The sequence below is a fragment of the Camelus bactrianus genome, chromosome 35 (genome assembly GCF_048773025.1).
Source record: "Camelus bactrianus isolate YW-2024 breed Bactrian camel chromosome 35, ASM4877302v1, whole genome shotgun sequence".
NCBI lineage: Eukaryota > Metazoa > Chordata > Mammalia > Artiodactyla > Camelidae > Camelus > Camelus bactrianus.
In genome coordinates, this window is record NC_133573.1 from 20,112,615 (window position 1) to 20,131,949 (window position 19,335).

Genomic DNA, 19,335 nt, shown 5'->3' on the forward strand with positions numbered 1-19,335 from the left:
ATGGGACAAGTGGGGAAAGAATAGCAAGATTTATCTTGAACATAGCAATATCAATTGGTATATTAAATGCAAATGGACAGAACAATCCAATTAAAAGGCCAAGACTATTATACTGTATATTAAAGAATGATTCAGCTAGATAATATAGTTTATAAACTAGAAAGATTCATTTTACAAATATAGAAACATGCAGATGTGTTGAAAGTAAAAGGATTGGAAAAGATTTCCAGGTGAATAGTAGGATAAGAAAGATGATGAGACTCTATAAGTAGCAAATTGGTCTTAAAGGCAAAGGTATTAGTTGAATAAAAAAGAGATATTGTACAATGGCAAAAAACCCACAATTCATTAGGAAGACCTAGCAATCCTAAATGCATATGCACTAGTAATAGAAATACAAAATATATGAAGCAAAAACTGCCAGAATTAAAGAAATAGACAACATAGTTGAGGTTTTTAAATTACTTCTTCATCAGTAAATAGATCAAGTAGGCAAAAAATCAGTAAACATATTAAAGATCTGAAAACACCATCAACCAACTTCACTTAATTAACAGCTACAGATGACTTTATCCAACTGCATTATACATACATATTTGTTTCAATAGCACACGAACTGCTCATTAAGATAAGCCATATGCTGAACCATAAAATAAGTTAAATAAATTGCAAAAGAAATGGAAACTGACAAAATATATTTTCTGATCATGAAAGAGTCAAATTAGAAATCAGTAACACTAAGATATTTTAAAATTCCCAAATGCTTGAAAATTAGACAATATATTTTAAAATAATCCATGGATTGAAAAAGGAGTCAAAGATAATTAGAAAAAATTTCAAAATAAATGATAATGAAACACAACACATTAGAATATATAAAAGATAGCCATAGTGCTCAGAGGAAAAATTATAACTAGAAATGACTACATTTTAAAAAGAGAAAGATTTAAAATCTGTTATCTAAATGTCTACTTTAACAATAATTATGAAAAGATCAAAATAATCCCAAAATACATAGAAAGCAGAAAATAATAAAAAGCACAGATCCACACAAAGAAAACAATATTAACAAACACTGTCTTTGAAAAAAATATGAAAAATGATAAAGTCCTAGCAAGCTTAATCATGAAAAAAAGATAAATTATTGATATCTGAATTACCAAAAACCACCTCAAGAGGAAACAGAAAATCTGAATGGCTCTAATTCTACTGAAGAATTTGAATCTATAATCAAAAAGCTTCCCACAAAGAAAACTTTATGCGCAGATGATTTCACTGATAGATTCCATTCCATTAATATCAATCTGACACAAACTCAGGAATTAGAGGAGAAGAAAATGCATCCAAACTCATTTTCTGAAGCCTGTATTAACCTGATACTAAAATGTGTTAAAAACATTACATTGTTTCTCTTTACATAAACAAGATTGTGAAAAAAATCCTAAGTAATGTATCAAAAATTAATAAAAATTAATAACTGAATTTAGCAGTGTTGACTCACACAAGATGAACAGACAAAAATCAATTATGTTTCCGAACAAAAAAACCTAGAGGAAGAAAACTCAATTCTGAAGTGGGCAAGTGTTTCTTAGGAAAAAAATAAAAGAAAATGCTAGCCATCAAAAAGTTAAAACAAACAAAAAAAAAAAATGATAAAATGGACTTCATCAAAATTAAAATATCTGCTCCTCAAATGTTAGTTTTAAGAAAATTACAATGTGAATCACAAACTGGGAGGAAATTTTTGCAAAACATGTATCTGGCCAAGAATTTTTATCTAATTTATATAATGAGCTCTTAGAATCTGTAATATGAAGACAATCTGATACGTGTGTAAAAGATGAGAACAGACACTGCACAAAAGAAGGCATGCAAATGGGTAATAAGCCATGAAAGGTGCACATCATCATTAGTCATCAGGAAAAGCAAGGTGAAGCCACAATGAGATACTAGTACATACTCATTAGAATGTCTACAATAAAAACCCTGCCAATACCAAGTGTTGACAAGAATGTAGAGCAACTGAACTCTCATACATTACAGGTAGGAGTGTAAAATGGTCCCATCACTTTAGAAACAATTTGGCAGTTTCTTGTAAAGTTATATATGCACTTATCTAAGACCAAGAGTATCCATCAAGAGAAATGAAAACATATGTCAACACCATAGCCTGTGCTGAAAAGTCAGAGTAGCTTTAAGCAGAGTAGCTCCAACCCATAAACTATTCAAATGTCCATAATTCAGAGAGATTTCATATGCACGATCACATATATAACTATCTATTCAATATTAGTACATCCCACTTATTTCTCCCTAGAGAGGAAGGGAGGGAGAGAGAGAGAAATTGGATGAGAAGAGGGGAAAAAGCAGCCCAAGTAAATGTCTATCCTAATTTCAGTCTTGGTATCCTGTCTGTTGGTTAACAGAATGAGGTCAAATTAGTGTTAGTTCAAGTTTCAAGTCCCTCAACTTGGTTGCAAGGTTTAATTCCAGGAAGGTAGGAGCCTGGTAAAATGAGCAACAGACAGTTTAGTAATCTGTTCCCAGCACGTGTCTTGGACATGCTATGTGACAGGTGGAAGTGTTTGGAAAGGTACACAAAACCAACTGTCGGTAGCGCCGAGATCCGCAGCGGGAGCCAGAACCCTGCGGGAGGAGCCGCGAAGGAGCCGGCACCCGCCGAGGGAGCGGCGGCGGGGGCGACGGCCAGAGCAACCTCGGGAGGCAAGGGGAGCCGCCATGGCCGAGTTCCCGACTAAAGCGAGCACACGGACCAGCAGCCCCACGAGGGAGCCGGCGCCTCGGTCTCGGCTCTGCGCCCCGATCTCCGCGCTCCTCCCCGATCTCGGCGCTGCTCCCCGATCTCGGCGCTGCGCCCCTATCTCCGCGCTCCTCCCCGATCTCGGCGCTGCGCCCCGATCTGGGGCTTCGTGTGCTCCAGCCTGGGTGCGCTCATGCTGCTGCAGTTGGTGCTAGGGCTGCTGGTGTGGGCCCTGATTGCCGACATCCCATACCACCTGTACCCAGCCTACAGCTGGGTGATGTTCGTCGCTGTCTTCCTTTGGCTAGTGACAATCGTTCTCTTCATCCTCTACCTGTTTCAGCTGCACATGAAACTGTACATGGTGCCCTGGCCGCTGGTGTTAATGATCTTTAACGTGGGCTCCACCATTCTTTACATCACGGCCTTCATCACCTGCTCTGCTGCGTTTGAACTGACATCCCTGAAGGGCACCGGTCCGTATAACCAGTGGGTAGCTGCCTCTTTCTTTTTGTGTTTAGTGATGATTGCCTATGGAGTGAGCTCTTTCTTCAGCTTCCAGGCCTGGTGAGGAGTAGGCAGCAATGCAGCCACCAGTCAGATGGCTGTTGGCTATGCCTAAACCCCCTGTGCCACAGGCCACCTTGGGGATGAAGGCTGCAGCCGGGTCCCCATGCGAGTGGCCCCTCCAGCCCAAGGCCTGAGCCTGGTGCTTTTCTGCTGATCAGCCTCCTGGGGCTCACCCGACACCCCTAAGGAATCAGGATCCTTCCTCTGCAGGCGCGTGGGCTGGGGAGAGGCCAGCAGCCAAGACCTCCTCTCCATCCCCCACTTTCAGCAGAAGGTGATGAGGGTTATGGGACTCTCTCTGCTTTTTCTTTAGGACTCCGGTGCCCAAGGCTGGGACCTAGCCTTCTCACTGGCACTAAATAAACTAACAATGACTCTGGACCTGCAGCCCCTGACCCTCCATAGAATAAGCCTAACAAACAGCATGTATTTATCCTTATCTTAGTTTTTGTTCTGGGATTGCTGAGCAAGCTCATGAAGCTGTTCTGATTCCTTAAAACAATTCTGACCCCGCCCTCCACCAAGCCAACGTGTCACTTGCAGGGATACATGGAGAAAGAGGGTTACGATTCTGATAGCACGGTCTTCCTTTCCGGCATTTCAAACATGCCAGTTATTTAAAGCAAATCAGTTTTAAGCAACGTCTCACTGATGAAAAACTTCAGGCTCCCCTCCCTCTTCCAAGCCCTTGTTTGTAATATTCCTTTTGGAAAAAGCTAACATCAGTACCTCCCTGACACTGCTGACAGCACCTGGGATGGGAAGGAGGGAGGGAGACCAAGACCTTGCTGGCGAGTTGTCCTGTGCTTGGTGGTGACTTTGTTGTTTTTGGTTTTCTTACAAAAATAAAAATGGAAGAACTTATTTGGAAAAGCTGTTGGGGAATTATGGTTATAGAAGCTTATAAATTTCAGGAAGCTGTGGCACAAGTCACTACAGTCGGCCCTTCATATGCATGGGTTCCATATCCAAGGATTCACCAATTGTCTGATATAGCGGGTCGGGTGTATTGAGTGTACTCAATCTTCTATATAAGGGACTTGAGCATCTGTGGATTTTGGTAGCAGTCCTAGAACCAGCCCCCTGTGGATACACAGGCTCCAAATGCCTATTAGAAAGCAGTTCCAGTCCTGGAGTCACTCAGCAGCACCAACTACTTCTTGGACCTGAGATGGGAAGGCCAACTTCCTACCTGCTTTGCTGGGGCTGCCTCATTTATGCTGTTCGTCATGGCACAAATTTAACAGCACCCCCTCCTTATTCTCAAGGGTCTCAGTTTAACACTAAATCATTTAGTCACCTTGCTGAGCTTGAGATTGCTGTAATGTCACCTACCTTGAAAGTCTGTAAAGTTCACAGATCAGATAATCTAGGTGCTTGATGTGTGGAGCGTCTACAGACAGTAGAGAGAGGGGGTGGCAGCAGAGAGGGGGGTCCTCCTGAGCTTATTTTCCTTCTACCATAGAGCAACATGCTCTGAATAACAAGCCACAGGCATTTCTGTGCATCCTTGGTCTTGTTTTGAAAAACTGGGAACAATTAAAATGTAACTAGATTCAAAAAAACCCCCCAAAAACAAAAAAACAACTTCCAACTTGTTTTATATTGTTTTGCAAATGTAGATTTCTGCTAAAGATATTGCAAAGATTACAGATAACAATCTTGCCTATGCAGGAATCGTAAAAAATTACCAAAAATTTATGGGAATTAGTATGACTTATGCAACATTTTAAAGAAAACCACTTCATAAGGGGGATATATAATAAATGTTCACTAGATACTATTTCCTTTGGGTTTCTCCAAAGCCAAAAGAATCCAAGTCACTGAAAAAAATTCTCATTTTTATATTTCAGGTTCTCCTAGGCCAGTCACATCTGGGTCTTCACAGAAAGCTGACAGGGTAGATTTTTATTTGGAAGAAGCCAAGAAAATGTGATATAAAAGAGCTAACTAAAAATGAGTACTTGTATAGCCTGATATCATGGCTGGCTTGCATTCACATACATAACTTTGTTTGTCTTGGGTGACTATAGATATTGACCCCTTAGGACAGAGATGTGAAAAGAGTCACATTATTTAGACACAGAGTCTGACTCATCCTAATGGTTGCCTGTAGCTGTGTTTCTTTCTTTCCTTTTTTTAAAAACTCTGTTATAAGAACATCAGTAATGGAGAAGTTTCAAAGGAATCTGATTTTGAGATTAAAACCGAACACCACCCCTCCAGCAATTACACGATCCAGTGTTTACATCCAGATCTTGTCTAAACAGAAGCACTGACATAATAGTTTACATTGTTTAGAAATAACTCTGACATACTTTATTAGATATGATCATCAAAAAATGTAAGACACTATTATCCTTTTCCTTTTTACAATTGGGGAAACTGAGGCTCAGAGGGTTTAAATGAGATCCCCAGGGTAAGAAAGCTAGACAATGCCAAGTCTAGAATCTAGGATTCCTGACTCAATCTGTTTCTCTATCAAATACAGCCCCAAATATTTTAATGGTAAAGATGAAATTAGGAGGGGTTTAAAATCCCTTACATTATGGGCAGTAGACTTACAAGGTAAGACATGGGAACATGTGTTCTCTACTGGTACAGCAGTTGAGGAATTTGAGTCCAAAATCAAAATACCTAACATTTTAGCTGGTCCTTTAAGAATTCTTTTAAAAAGTTAAAAAGGTTCCTAGCTCCAAGCACCTTAATAACTACTCTTCTGTTATCAAATCCCAGTTTTAGGGGAAAGAAATATATTCAAACTTATAATAAAGATCATCAGCCTCAAAGAGGCCACATTAGCAACAGAAGACCTGTCTGTTCAGATAATGAACATGGAAAATGAACCTGAACCTGAATGTTGTGTCTCTCCGGTTTGTTCAGTTGTCCTTGATTCAAGTCAATTGTTTGGCTTTCAGTGGTTGATAGCTTCAACCTCAGAGAACTCCAGTGCACGTGTTCCACATGAAATAAATTTACCAAAGCCCTGCAGATTCCTCGTTCTGACCCTCTAATCTGCAAGCACAAGTTGGCCTCTGACTGACACAGCCACTTCTGCAGTCACTTTCCCCAAGCGTGCTCAACACAGAGCTTGTGCCTTTCAGAAAGGGCTTTGAAGAAAAAGCAACTGACTGGTAGGGTCAGGCACACACTTACACTGGTGACAATCCTTTTGAATGAGTGAACAAGACACTAGATTTTCAAAGAAATGTGTTTCAGGAAAATGTTGTTTTCTGATTCAAATATGAACATACCCAGGTTGACACCCGCAAAGCTAGCAATAAGAGTGATATTGTGGGGGAGGGTAGAGCTCAGTGGTAGAGCATGTGCTTAGCATGCAAGAGGTCCTGGGTTCAATCCGCAGTACCTCCATTAATCAATCAATCTAATTACTCCCCCACACACACACAAAAAAAGTGATACTTGGTACTCAGCCATAAAAAAGAATGAAATAATGCCATTTGCAGCAATGTGGACCTTGAGATTATCATATTAAGTGAAGTAAGTCAGACAGAGAAGGACAAATGTCATATATCTCTTACATGTAGAATCTAAAAAAGAATGAACTTATTTACAAACCAGAAGCAGACTCACAGACATAGAAAACAAACTATGATGACCAAAGGGGAAAGGGTGGGAGAGGGAAAAATTAGGAGTTTGGGATTAACATATACACATTACTGTATATAAAATAGATAAACAACAAGGACCTCCTGTACAGCACAGGGAACTATAGTAAATATCTTCTATTTTGTAATAACCTATAATGGAAAAGAATCTGAAATATAACATACACATATATGTTTAAATCACTTTGCTATACACCTGAAACTAACACAACATTGTAAATCAACTATACTTCAATCAATCAATCAATCAATCAATAGTTCTACTTGGTACTCATGGCTGCTGGAAATCAGGGAGGCTTACTATAGTGCCACTAGAGTGACAGTTTTTTCTTCTTTTTTTTTCACTCTTTGTAAAGTCTAGGCAGATTATAAACAGGGCCAACTCCAAGATAATGATTTATCTACTAACAGCTGCAGACTCTACAGCCACCCTCGGCAATAAACGCATTACCAACACTATCAGACCCAGAGTGGAATTGGAAATACAAGTCATTACATTTCAAATAACAGGCAATGCTTCATATTTGTGAAGTGATTATGTGAAATAACTATTTTGTCTGGGCACTTTTAGTTACACAAATAATCCACTACCCACAGGTATGACAATTGTTAATATATCATGACTTGAAAGGCAGCTCAATTTAGAGCTGATTGTGCAAATGAGTTATATAAGTACATAGCTTCAAATAGGGACTCAGAGGAGAGATATTTGGGGATAAAACCAGAGGCAAGAAGTTTGTTTCCTCTTCCCATCACTCCATCAAATGTATTCAGTGATTAATTGACCACCATTCCTGGTTCAGCTGTGTGTCTGTGTTCTGTTCAGTGCATAAAATGCTTATCGAGTACTCCTAAGTGCCAAACACAGGACTATGTTCTGAAGATACAAAGACAAATAAGACACTGTTCCTGAACTTATGGAGGTCACGTCTATGAACAAGCTGGAGAGAGAAGCATTTGTCATTCCAATTTGCCCCCTTTGTTGCTTCTTCCCCCAGTGAAGTCCCTCATCTTCAAATCTACCCTTTGGTACTGTCCCCATCTAGAGATTTCAGCTTAGGTGGTTTGTAACAGTGAAGTATAAAACTCAATAAACACCCAGTTTCTTTGGTTGGAGAAAGCAGAAATGCTTCCTTCCCCCAAACAGCAGTTTAAGTAACCAGGAGAGGATGGTGTGGGGTGATAAGAGAGAGGAAAGAAGGAAAGGTGGCCAAGGTGACCCATCCCAGTCAGTGCTGTTTTGAGTTAAACTTCCAGGCAATGAGTTGAGGACTAAAAGCTAGAATTAATTACCAACTATGGAGAGCTGTGATCCTTAGCATCCGGGGAAACCAGCAGGTGCCAGACCCTCTACTGTTCCCAAGAACAGAGTGCTAACACATGAGTTCCCTGGAACAACCCTGATGCCTGCAGTGAAGGGAAAATCTACTGGAATAATTCCTCTAATTCCACCATGTATCAGTGCCTGTCATAGGATAATTAGAGAGGCAACTGGAAAAGCAAGAGATTTATGTATTAGTGGCTGGATTTCATTTTCCCCTGGATTACAGTCTGGCAACCAATGAAAAAGATACCTCGGTACCTTGAAAAATCATTTTGCTTTTGAGACTATTGAACTGGCAGTGTACTAACAGGCTTAATTAGTATAAAAGATAAAAATGACAAGAGCTAAGGCTGTGGCTTGCCTGCTTGCTGTTCTGAGAAGGGATGAGAAGGCCATCACCAGCCTGACAGCACACTTCCCTTCCCTGTTGTTGGTATATTTCCAGTAGCACGTTTCCCTTCCCTGTTGGTATATTTCCAGCAGTCAGATATCTCTGGGCATCCATGGAGCACACTTTCAGCTCTAGAATACAGGAATACCTTGGAGATCTTGCAGGTTTGGTTCCAGGTCACCCCATAAAGCAACTATCACAATAAAGTGGATCACATGAACTTTTTGGCTTCCCAGTGCATATAAAAGCTATGTTTATGCTATATGGTAGTGTATTAAGTGTGCAATAGCCATGTGTCTAAAATAATCAATGTGTATACCTTAATTTTAAAATTTCTTATTGTTAAAAAAACCTAACCATATCTGAGCTCTCAGCGAGTCATAATCTTTTTTGCAATAGTAACATCAAAGATCACTGATTACAGATCACCGTAACAAATATAATAATAATGAAAAATTTTGAAATATTATGAGAATTACCAGATGGTGACACAGAGACATGAAGTGGGCAAATGCTGTCAGAAAGATGCCCTGATGGGCTTGCTGGACTCAGGGTTGCCACAAAACTTCACTTTGTAAAAAGTGCAGTATCTGTGAAGTGCAAAACAGAGCAGTACAATCAAACAAGGTGTGTCTATCATCAAGGATGGGTAGAAAAGGTACACTCATATCTTTTTTTGTATGCAGCAATGAACACTCAGGTGCAAAGTGTTTCTTTAATTAAATTTTACTTTTTAAGCAAAAATAGCTCACACAATGTCCCACTTTTTATTTGGCACGATATAAATTTTGAAAGCTAGAATCTGAAATATTGTTCTAGGCTCAGGCTTTTCCTTTAGATGATTCAGCTTAGGTCAAGAGTGAGTCAGAACACTGAGTGGATCTAGCCAGTGTTCCATCACAATTTTGCTCTGTTCAAGAAACTATTATTTCAATAAAGCATAGTATTATTTGGCTGGCTCTTGAAGTGACTGTAATAACTCAAGGAATACATGTGCCCTTGCCTTTGATTCTTTGATTTTTTTTCTTTTTAATGGAGCATGAGCTGAAAGCAGCTATGACTATGATACAGAACGTTCTACGTTCAAGTGTCAGGTGGCCTGTCTTCCAGGCGAGGTCCATTTAAAAGTGTAAGCTCTCCCACCACAATGAACAGTTGGCCTGTCTCATCATTTCTGCCCAAGCTTTTTGAATTGTTTTCTAATTAATTTATTAATTGTGGCCTTAGCCACAGTTTTACATTCTTCCACCCACATAAATGATTATGTATATTCCAATCTATACAATGCCTCACAAAGAGGAGAATTTACAAACACACTTAAAACCCAAAGTGAAGTAGGAGACATTCCAGTACTTAATACTTAGCACAAGAAATATTGTTGGGAGGAACCCCTGGGAAGGCCACCTTCTGCCTTCAGGGATGAACACAGATTTATGTTCAGGTTTTGTTTCTATTTAATTACCATGACAATCCATTTCCCAACTGCAAATCAATCAATCAATCAAGGTAAATCAATAAAATGGGTATAAGTTAGTTCCATGTACTACTCCATGCAAAACAAAACAAAACATAGTTCAAATGTGAGTGAGTACTGAATCATGTTTCCCAACCGCCATTCAATGGACAGAGAAGTGAATTTGGAGCACCGTGCACCCTCCTCCTCCATCCCGGGTCAGCAACTGTGTCCTCGCCCCCTTCAATGCTTTCCTCTCCCTTACTCATGGGGTCTGCTTTAGAAAGTATTAAGTAGTCCCGCCTTCACAGTGACATGTCTGGTCTTCATGAAACCACTAATTATGTAACATTAGTTATCTAAACAGCCATACTTTTATATCAGTAGATGACAAAGCCTCCCAAATCATCTCGTAAAGGAAATGTCTGCTGGACAACGGCTCAGATTCATGACATTGCTGTCCGTACGGTAGAGTTGATCTGAGAGTGTGAACATGATATTGCATTCTGTTACATTATCTTGTTATGATATCTCATTATCTTATAAGAATGAAGGGAAAACAGAAAAATGAAAACTCTGATACTACTGATAAGGAACACAGATTGTTTAACAAAATAGCAAATCTCTAGCCTCAATTGAATGCTTATTAGCTTTAAGAACATGTTTGTGCAATTATGAAGAAAGAAGAAAATTTAAGGATACATCCTGAATAGTAAAAACTATATCATGGAAGCTTATAGGTAAAATGTAATTAGAGACAATTTGTTAAATCTCTATAGAGAATAGAAATCCCTTGTAACATGTAAGTCTACTTTTCAATTTTCCCACATTTGATTTTCCCACATCTTTAGGAACACATTATATGTGAAAAATAGAGGATTTTCTGCTGTTTTCTTCAATCACGATTCAAACAGGAAAACTTTAGACATCCAACCCACATAGCAGTGTACGCTATACGCAGATAACATACTACTTCTGTCAAAGACCTGTATCTAAGCATAGTAGTTCAAGGGAGAAGTTCAAGGAGAGTCAGCCACCTAATAAGGTGTATAAAGCCACCTTATTAGGCTCATGCAGGCTCCAGACTGATCTCATATGAAGGCAAGACAATGTCTGGTGGACAGAGACTTGAGAACCTTGAAAACAATAATGAATACTTTTAACTTAATCTTGAACCCTTCTCACTGGTATGCACCACGAGACTGAGGGTGAGGAGAGACTGACTGAAACCACAAGATTCCCAAATTGGGAAATGGTAGCAAGCATTGAGTCATCTCATCTTAACCAGGAATTCAGTTAAACCTCAAGTCTGGTATTTTCCTATGTGTTTTGGTTGTTTTTAAATGGATTCAAAATTTTATGCTGGTTGAAGTTACACTTTTGGAGACCAGAAAGAGGCACCCCATTTTGCAGAGCAGGAATCCATATTGTATCCTAGTGAAAGGGATAAACAAGTTAATGTTACCCTGCACACCTGTGATGTGATTACATCTTAGTACATGAGCGGGCAGGCTCCAGTATCAGACACCAGAACAGAAGCCAGGACCAGTCAAAACAGAATCCGTGGAAAGTGACCTGTGTGAACAGAGACAACCATATATGGGCCACCATGTCTGGTCCTCATGCTAACAGAAAATGGTAGTTTTCATCCAATCAGGGAAGTAGGCAATGAAGCAAGGCATCCAAGATGCCCCCTCCAGGTCAGGGGAGTGAAAGGTCATTGGATTAGATTGTAGGGTGGCTAAACCCCCATTCACATACAGAAATTATGAAGCATAATAGAGAAAATCTTATCAAAGTCAAGCATTTTATAACTCTGGCATCCATCTTATAGAACATAATTTTATCAATTATATTTTTGAAAAGTATTTCTTAACCACAGTAAATCCCTTTTTGGCAATTTAGAAAAAACTAAAGTGATTTACAAAATAGGAGGAGAGATACATTATGTTGTTTGTCATCATTTTCCCAAACCACTGGGGTTAAAAAGAAGCATAAATATTGAAAAAGTTCTCAGTGTAGTTCAATTGTGTCTTTGGCAATTTACTACTTTACAAGAGACAGATTCCTAAGCTGTATTCTAGCAATCACTAATTGTTTTTAGATTATGCACTAATATATTCATTTCATAATTGTAAGTGAAAGACTGCATACTAATGCTCAAAGCTGTAGTCCTTTTTGCATAACTTAACTAATTTTAATGGTTGAAAACTTAATTAAGTAGATTCAAAGGGAAATCAGCTTCAGTGATGAATGTGCTTAATTTTTATCAAAATAGACGATAGTTTCCTGATATAATGAACTACTGGAACCATGTCTTCAGCAATTAGTTGACCCTATAGATGTGGCAATGCTGTAATCCTACCATTTTTTCACATGCTTCACCCCCTGGTGTTCTCTATTTCCCTCAATTATCATACCTTGTAGGGTCCATCATTATAATCACGTGATTGCATATAGCTTCAACTCTGTGGCCCCCTCTTCTTTCATCCTATTCACCTGGAAGACTCCACCCTGACTGAATCCAACACTCCAGGTCCTCTGTACCAGACAAGCAGCTGAATGTAGCTGCAAAACACATACATTACCATGTTGCCGATCTCCCCCCAAACCTGTAATCCTTGAACTGCCCATCCACTCCACATTTCCCTTGTCCACTGACTTATTCATTTTCCTTATGTGTGTTTTACACTGTGCTCTTTCCTCAAACCTATGACCCCTCCCTCCCAGGCCCTCTCTCATCTAAAGACGTTGCTTCCTATTTCCCTGAGAAAACAGAAGCGCTCAGAAGAAAACATCCGTAAGCCTGGGCGACCAGAAGCATTCACCTATCTGCAAATGGTCCATGTACTCAAACATCCCCTCCTGTTAGGATGGAGCAACCAGCCATGCTCCCATCCAGAGCAAACCATCCACTGTACACACATTCCCCTCTTCCCTACCCAGTAGGGCTGTTCCACCCATTCTTCCTTCTTTCTCCTACATCATCATTTCTCCTCCCTACTGGGTAATTTCCAAGAGCATAAGGTCCAGGAGGCAGAAAATTTCCTCTACCCTTCTAGGCTCTTCTAGCTGGTCTAAGAATTAAATTGATGAGACAGATTAACAGGAGAAAAATCAAGCAAAAGTTTAACAATGTGCATATATAGGCAAGACCTAGGAAAAAATGAATTAACTCATCAAAATGGCCTAAGCCCTCCCCTTAAATATCATCTTCAGCTAAAGACAAAAGAAAATGTGGGGGTTAGTGGTTTGAGATTTCCAAGGGGAGGAGGGTAATTCACATGAAGAAGGAAAAGCAAATGTTTGGTAAACAAATGTCTGCTGGGCCCCGCAGAGACAATGGGACACAGAGTGGGCACTGAAATCCAGGCCCTGCCTGATTACCTCTGGCCCATATTTTTTGCAGATATCTCTGGTGATAACTCTATTCTGGGAAAAGATCCTTCATCTAAACTTTTTTAGGCAATTAAGGGAAAGGTCAAAGTTTCTTCCTTTGTCTTTTGTGCCTTTATTGTTTTCAGCTCAAAGTAATCCACCTGCCAAAGACATTTTGGGGTGGCAAATTCTGCTCCCCTATAATACAAAAGTAGTATTATTTCCCCCCATCTTCACACAATAAAACTCTCTTACTCTCATCTCTCCTTCCAGCTGACTCCCCACCTCTCCATTCCCTTTAATAGAGAAATTTGTCAACAGTTGTTTTCTCAGGACTCACTCCAATTTCACTCCTTGAATCCATTCAAGTAAAGCTATGGCCACACTGAGCCATTGATACAATGCTTGTAAAAGCCACCGGTGACCTCATATTGCTAAATCCAATGGTCAGTTCTCAGTCTTCATTAGGTTGACTCTTTCACAGCATTTGGTACAGCTGGTCACTCCCTCCTTCTTATGACACAGTCATGTGTCTTCCAGAATGTCTGGGACCCACCACGGAGAAATTAGAAAAGCATTTCTAAGGATGGAGGCAGGCACTCATTTAGAATCACTGCCTTAGATGATCTCATCCAGCCTCACAGCCCTGAATGCCCTCTAAGAAGAGATACCCTCCAAAGTCCATCTGTATCACAGGTCTTGCCCCTGAACACACTCCAACAGAGTTCACACTTCTCACTTGACTTCTTTCTTTGCATGTCAGATATGCATTTCAAACTTCACAGATCTAAAGCAGAATGCCTCATCCCACTTTTTCCAAGCTTGCTTTTGTAGTCTTTCTTCTCCATGCGAGTAGAGGACAACGCCATCCTATAGCTGCTCCAGCCAAAAGCCTTGAAGTCATCCCTGATCATTTTTCTCTTACCCCACATGCAGTCCGGAAGAAAATTCTGTCATTTCTCCCTCCAAAATAATTGAAGGACCTGTCTCTTCTCACCATCTCTGTCAGTCTCACCCTTCTCCAAAACCCCATCACTTTCCCGCAGACAGGCACATGGCTTTCGCCCTACTGCCTTCGACTCACTGCCCAAATGCCATGTACTCAGGGAGGCCTTCCCTGATTACATAATTTAAAAGAGCACCCTCTCCTCACCCTGCAGGCCCTACCTGAACTCACTGCTTTATTTTACTCCACTGCATTTATCACAGTCTGCCACACCACATCTTTTACTTACTTGCTTATTAATTCTGTCTCTCCCTAAGAATACAGGCCCAGGGTCTGAGACAGAGCCTCAAACATGAACATAAATATTTGTTGAATAAATGACTGAATCTTTTATAGCATAGCAAACAAACTCCTCTGGAAATAAAACTATATAACTGAATTGGGAGGAAACAATATGATCATTTTAAACAAGAAGGAAGAGCTGACCCCTAACTGTGACTGGAACACCACCCTCTGATGTTCTCCACTGGTTTGCTGATACAGAGAAAACATTTTGGCCCATAAGGATGCCTCCTCCCAAAATTGCTGAAAGTGACAAGTCCGTTATTTCAATATAAATCATGTCTGGGTTTCCCATGCCGTGATCTGAGTCAATGTCTAGCGCTGCTCAGAGCCAAGTTCTCATTAGTCAGTCTTCTTGTTTTAGAGCTTTCCTGCCAAGAAAAAAAGCAGAGGGCACGTGCGCCTCTTTACGGTGACAGAGTGCATCTGTGTTACCGCTAACTTCCCTGCACTCGCCGCAGACACAGCCGAACCATGTGCCCCGGGCAATGTGGCTCCCATGGTGCCTCTGCAGGAGCTTGACAAGAAACAGTGGAAAACCGCTGCCTCTCTGTCACCGCAAATCAAGATTTCACAGTGTCCGGAAACCTCTCTATCAGGAACATTGCATCCAGATATGAATCTTTTATACTAACCTATGTTTATTTGGAATACAACAAAACAAATGCTAGCTAAGTAAGAGGAGAGATTTTTAAAGCCTATTTTATATTCAAGTGTCAATTTATATCTAACGTTAAAAGCTTGGGTAGTGAACACTTATTCAGAAGCTATCAAAGAGAATCAGCTTCCTAATTTTTAAAGACCATTGTGCATATCTGACAGGGCAGAAGATATATGGCTCACTGAAAGCTATCCATATACTCATAGAAAAACTGTAATGACTTTCGGCAAAAATATATTAACTTCTCAAGATGCCGAAGCACACACACTGTTAATGCAAGCATGGCAATTGTGGAGTTGTCTCACTTATCCAATATTCATTATTTCTAGCTCTAGAAAGAGTTTTGCTTATGGATGAAGAATATTAGGCTGAGGGCCCATGGGATCTGTCCCAGAAAGTTGAAAATAATAAATATAACTTCACATATCAGGACATTAAAAAAAAGAAATTTTCTCCTACAGATATAAAAGCTTATATAAAATTAAAGTGAAGAATCAGACTGGATGTCATAACACAGCTGGGACTTATTGCCTGGTCTAATGCCTACTATTAGAGGAGACGGCCCCTGGACCCTGCCTGACATGTGACCACAGCTCATAAAAGTCTTAGAAACTTCAATATCAAAAGAGGAAAATCAGACAGACAATCCATTTGTTTGCCAAAAAGCGTGAAGCCAGTGACACATAAGCTTGAAATTATGGAAACTGTCTGCAGAAAGGACCCTTAGATTTGATTTTTGTCACACACTCTCATTCCATAGTTTTGAAAGTGGAGAACTTTTAAAAGTTAGAAAGAAGTTGGCAGGATCAAGTCACTTAGTGGCAGAGTGAGGATAATTTCCATGCAGAGGGACACATAAACCAGGGTCTCTACCGCTTTGCCTCTCACCCCAAACCGAACTCGTGATAACTCACCCCTCATTGCTGTCATTAAATACAGGTATGGAATTTCATGTGGTCTTGGAGAAAGAGAACGTGACAATGAATGTATGTATGTTCATGTATAACTGAAAAATTGTGCTCTACACTGGAATTTGACACAACATCTATTTCTTTTCCGTTGGAAGAAAGGTAAATGTTTCAAAGCCAAGAGAAAAAGCCCTGAATTATAGATTCCAGTTCAATTGCTGCAAAATGGCTTTGCAAGGACGTAAAATTTATGAAAGGGGAGGCCATGAGCGATGGGACACCAGCCAGTATTATGACAGATGTGTGACTGCCCCTTGTTTGTGGAAGAGCTCCATTCTAGCAATGTTGACCCCAAAGCACATTCATAAAGCGTACTCTGTACCCTGCACTGTGCCTGATAAAACTGGAGGTATATTTCCATGGGGAAAACTTATTACAACAAATTAAAATGGAGACCAATCACTTTTTTTCTTGGTTATTCTGGAACTCTACCACCCAAGCCTTTGAAGGATTATACTCTGCACCTAGAAAATAATGGTTCCTTTGTAACACCTCCCACAGCCATGATGTCTCCTCTGCTATTGGCTGCTTTTCTTCTGCCAGATATCTGGCCCCCACTTCTATAAAGAGGGATCTTAGAACACTTTTCCTTTTTCCTTCTATCTGATTATTTGTAGTATTGACCAGTGGAGACACAAAAGATAAAATGGCGATGTCTTAGTGAAGACGAGTAGTTGATTCTGGCTGCAGATTTGAACAAACTGGAAACATAGCCAGATATATGTTGCTGGACTCCACCTCCAGATATATTTGGTCTGGAGTAGGGGCCCAGTATCAAGTATTTTTAAAAAGACCTTGACATGATGGTGTACGTATTACTACAGCACTTTTCTAGATAAAGGAATGTGAGCAAAGATTATAGAATCACAAAGTATTAACTGGATCATAGAATAATAGAGTTTTAGAGCTATAAGGGACAGTAGAAGCTTAAGGACCACCCTTTGTCATAGTGATGAGGAAACTGAAGTCAAGGGATGCTAAGTGAATATACCAAGATCTCAAAACTGAATAGCAGCAAAGTCAGAACACTGGTCACATGACTCATGAGCTAGCTAAGCAATGAAGAAACATCCCTTGACGTCTGAAAGAGAGAATTTAGGATATAAATAAAAAGGAGTTATAGTTTCATTCAGAAAATACCAAATGTATGGCAATCAAGAGGTAAATGTCATAACACCACCCAGGAGGGATTATTAGAGAAATTCACGATGGCTCACAGTAGACTTTTAGAGGCTGGGAGCTTAAGCTATGATAACAAATCATGAAGGGTGAAAATAAGGGTAAAAACCAAATGTGACTTGGTTAATATCAAACAGAAAGCAAATTTGCGTAAATTACAGAAATGATTCCATGAATATTGCATATTTTCTTACCACATAAGTACATAGTAGATCTATTCTGAATATACAAAGTGCAGCACTTGGCACAGAGTAAGTGCTCACTTAATGGTAGGTGTTGCTTCCCTTCTCTGCTGCCGCTACGCAAAGTCCAGCTGATTTGGACTGTGCCAGTTCATAGAGCTGGAGTGCTTTCCTATAATATTGCATGTGTACTCATGTTTCCTTGCCTTACAAGGGTGTAAGACTGGCCTTTTGTAATCCACATTTAAGGCAAAGAATATTTTAACTTTCAATTCTGAGCAACGAGAGAGACAGAGAGAGCAAGAGATTGGTTGGAGGACCAAAAGAGAATAGCTGTGGGACTCCACCTGCTCTCCCTCCCATCTTCTAGGCCAAACCTGCTTGGGATGAGGTCAGTACGTGGAGAAGAGGTCATAGCGTCTTGATCAGGCCTGGCATCTCCAAACATTGCTCAAGTCCATTCACCTTACTGTGACTCATCGTCCCCCTCTTTTATTATTACTTTTTTTAACAGAAGTACAGTCAGTTTACAATGCTGTGTCAATTTCTGGTGTACAGTGTAATGTTTCAGTCATACATATAGACACATATACTTGTTTTCATATTCTTTTTCATTATAGATTACTACAAGATATTGAATATAGTTTCCTGTGCTAGACAGAAGAAAATTGTTTATCTAATCTGTACATAGTAGTTAGTGCCTGCAAATCTTGAACTCTCAATTTATCCTTTCCCACCCCTTTTCCCCCCGGCAACCATAAGTTTGTTCTCTATGTCTGTGAGTCTGTTTTGTTTTGTAAATTAGTTCATTTGTGTCTTTTTAAAATTTTTTTTAGATTCCACATATGAGTGATATCATATATTTGTCTTCCTCTGTCTGACTTACTTCACTTAGTATGATAATCTCTAGGTCCATCCATGTTGCTGCAAATGGCATTATTTTATTCTTTTTTATGGCTAAGTAGTATTCTACTGTACCTTTATCCAGTCATCTGTTGATGGACATTTTGTTTGTTTCCATGTCTTGTCTATTGTAAATAGTGCTGCTATGAACATTGGAACACTAATTCAAAAAGATACATGCACCCCAATGTTCATAGCATTGTCCCCTCTTAAAGTTGGGAGTATAATACCTAACTTACAAGTAAGAGAGGCTGCAACATACTCCATAATATATACTAACACAGCATCTAGCATCTTCACAGAAGATGTATTCCACATAAAATCATTTTTCACATAAATTACATTCCTTTAGGAGTCATCTTTCAGGTAAATCTTATTTTTATTGAGTTATTTATAAACAACATTAATCATGACCCTGTTTTTTTCAGTGTATACTAAACATAATTTGATTTTATTCTTGCGACGAGTATGATTAGCAAGTATTTCATTTAAAAGCTGTGGTGCTCTGAAAAGACATCAAGGTGTGGCAAGTTGTTTATCCCTACACTTAGTGGCCCCAGATTATTGTCCTTATACTGTGTTGTTCTGACTGTGATTTTCACTATTAGAATATCTGGCTTCTCATTTGGTTCTTTATTTTTCACATAA

The 19,335-nt window shown here is 39.6% G+C and overlaps 2 protein-coding genes across 2 annotated transcripts in view; one reads left to right on the forward strand and one right to left on the reverse strand.

The window, feature by feature from the left end:
* Positions 1–19,335, reverse strand: part of KIAA1217 (KIAA1217 ortholog) — a 673,163-nt gene that overhangs the window by 522,244 nt on the left and 131,584 nt on the right. The window lies entirely within an intron of this gene.
* On the forward strand, positions 2,577–3,975 carry LOC105079268 (plasmolipin-like). Its single transcript, XM_045505050.2, has one exon. It carries the CDS (start codon positions 2,955–2,957, stop codon positions 3,330–3,332), a length of 378 nt encoding a protein of 125 aa, XP_045361006.2. The 5' UTR covers positions 2,577–2,954; the 3' UTR covers positions 3,333–3,975.

What these genes read in the sequence shown, in the direction of transcription:
- LOC105079268 (XM_045505050.2), top strand. Translation starts at nt 2,955, where the DNA reads ATGCTGCTGCAGTTGGTGCTAGGGCTGCTGGTGTGGGCCCTGATTGCC.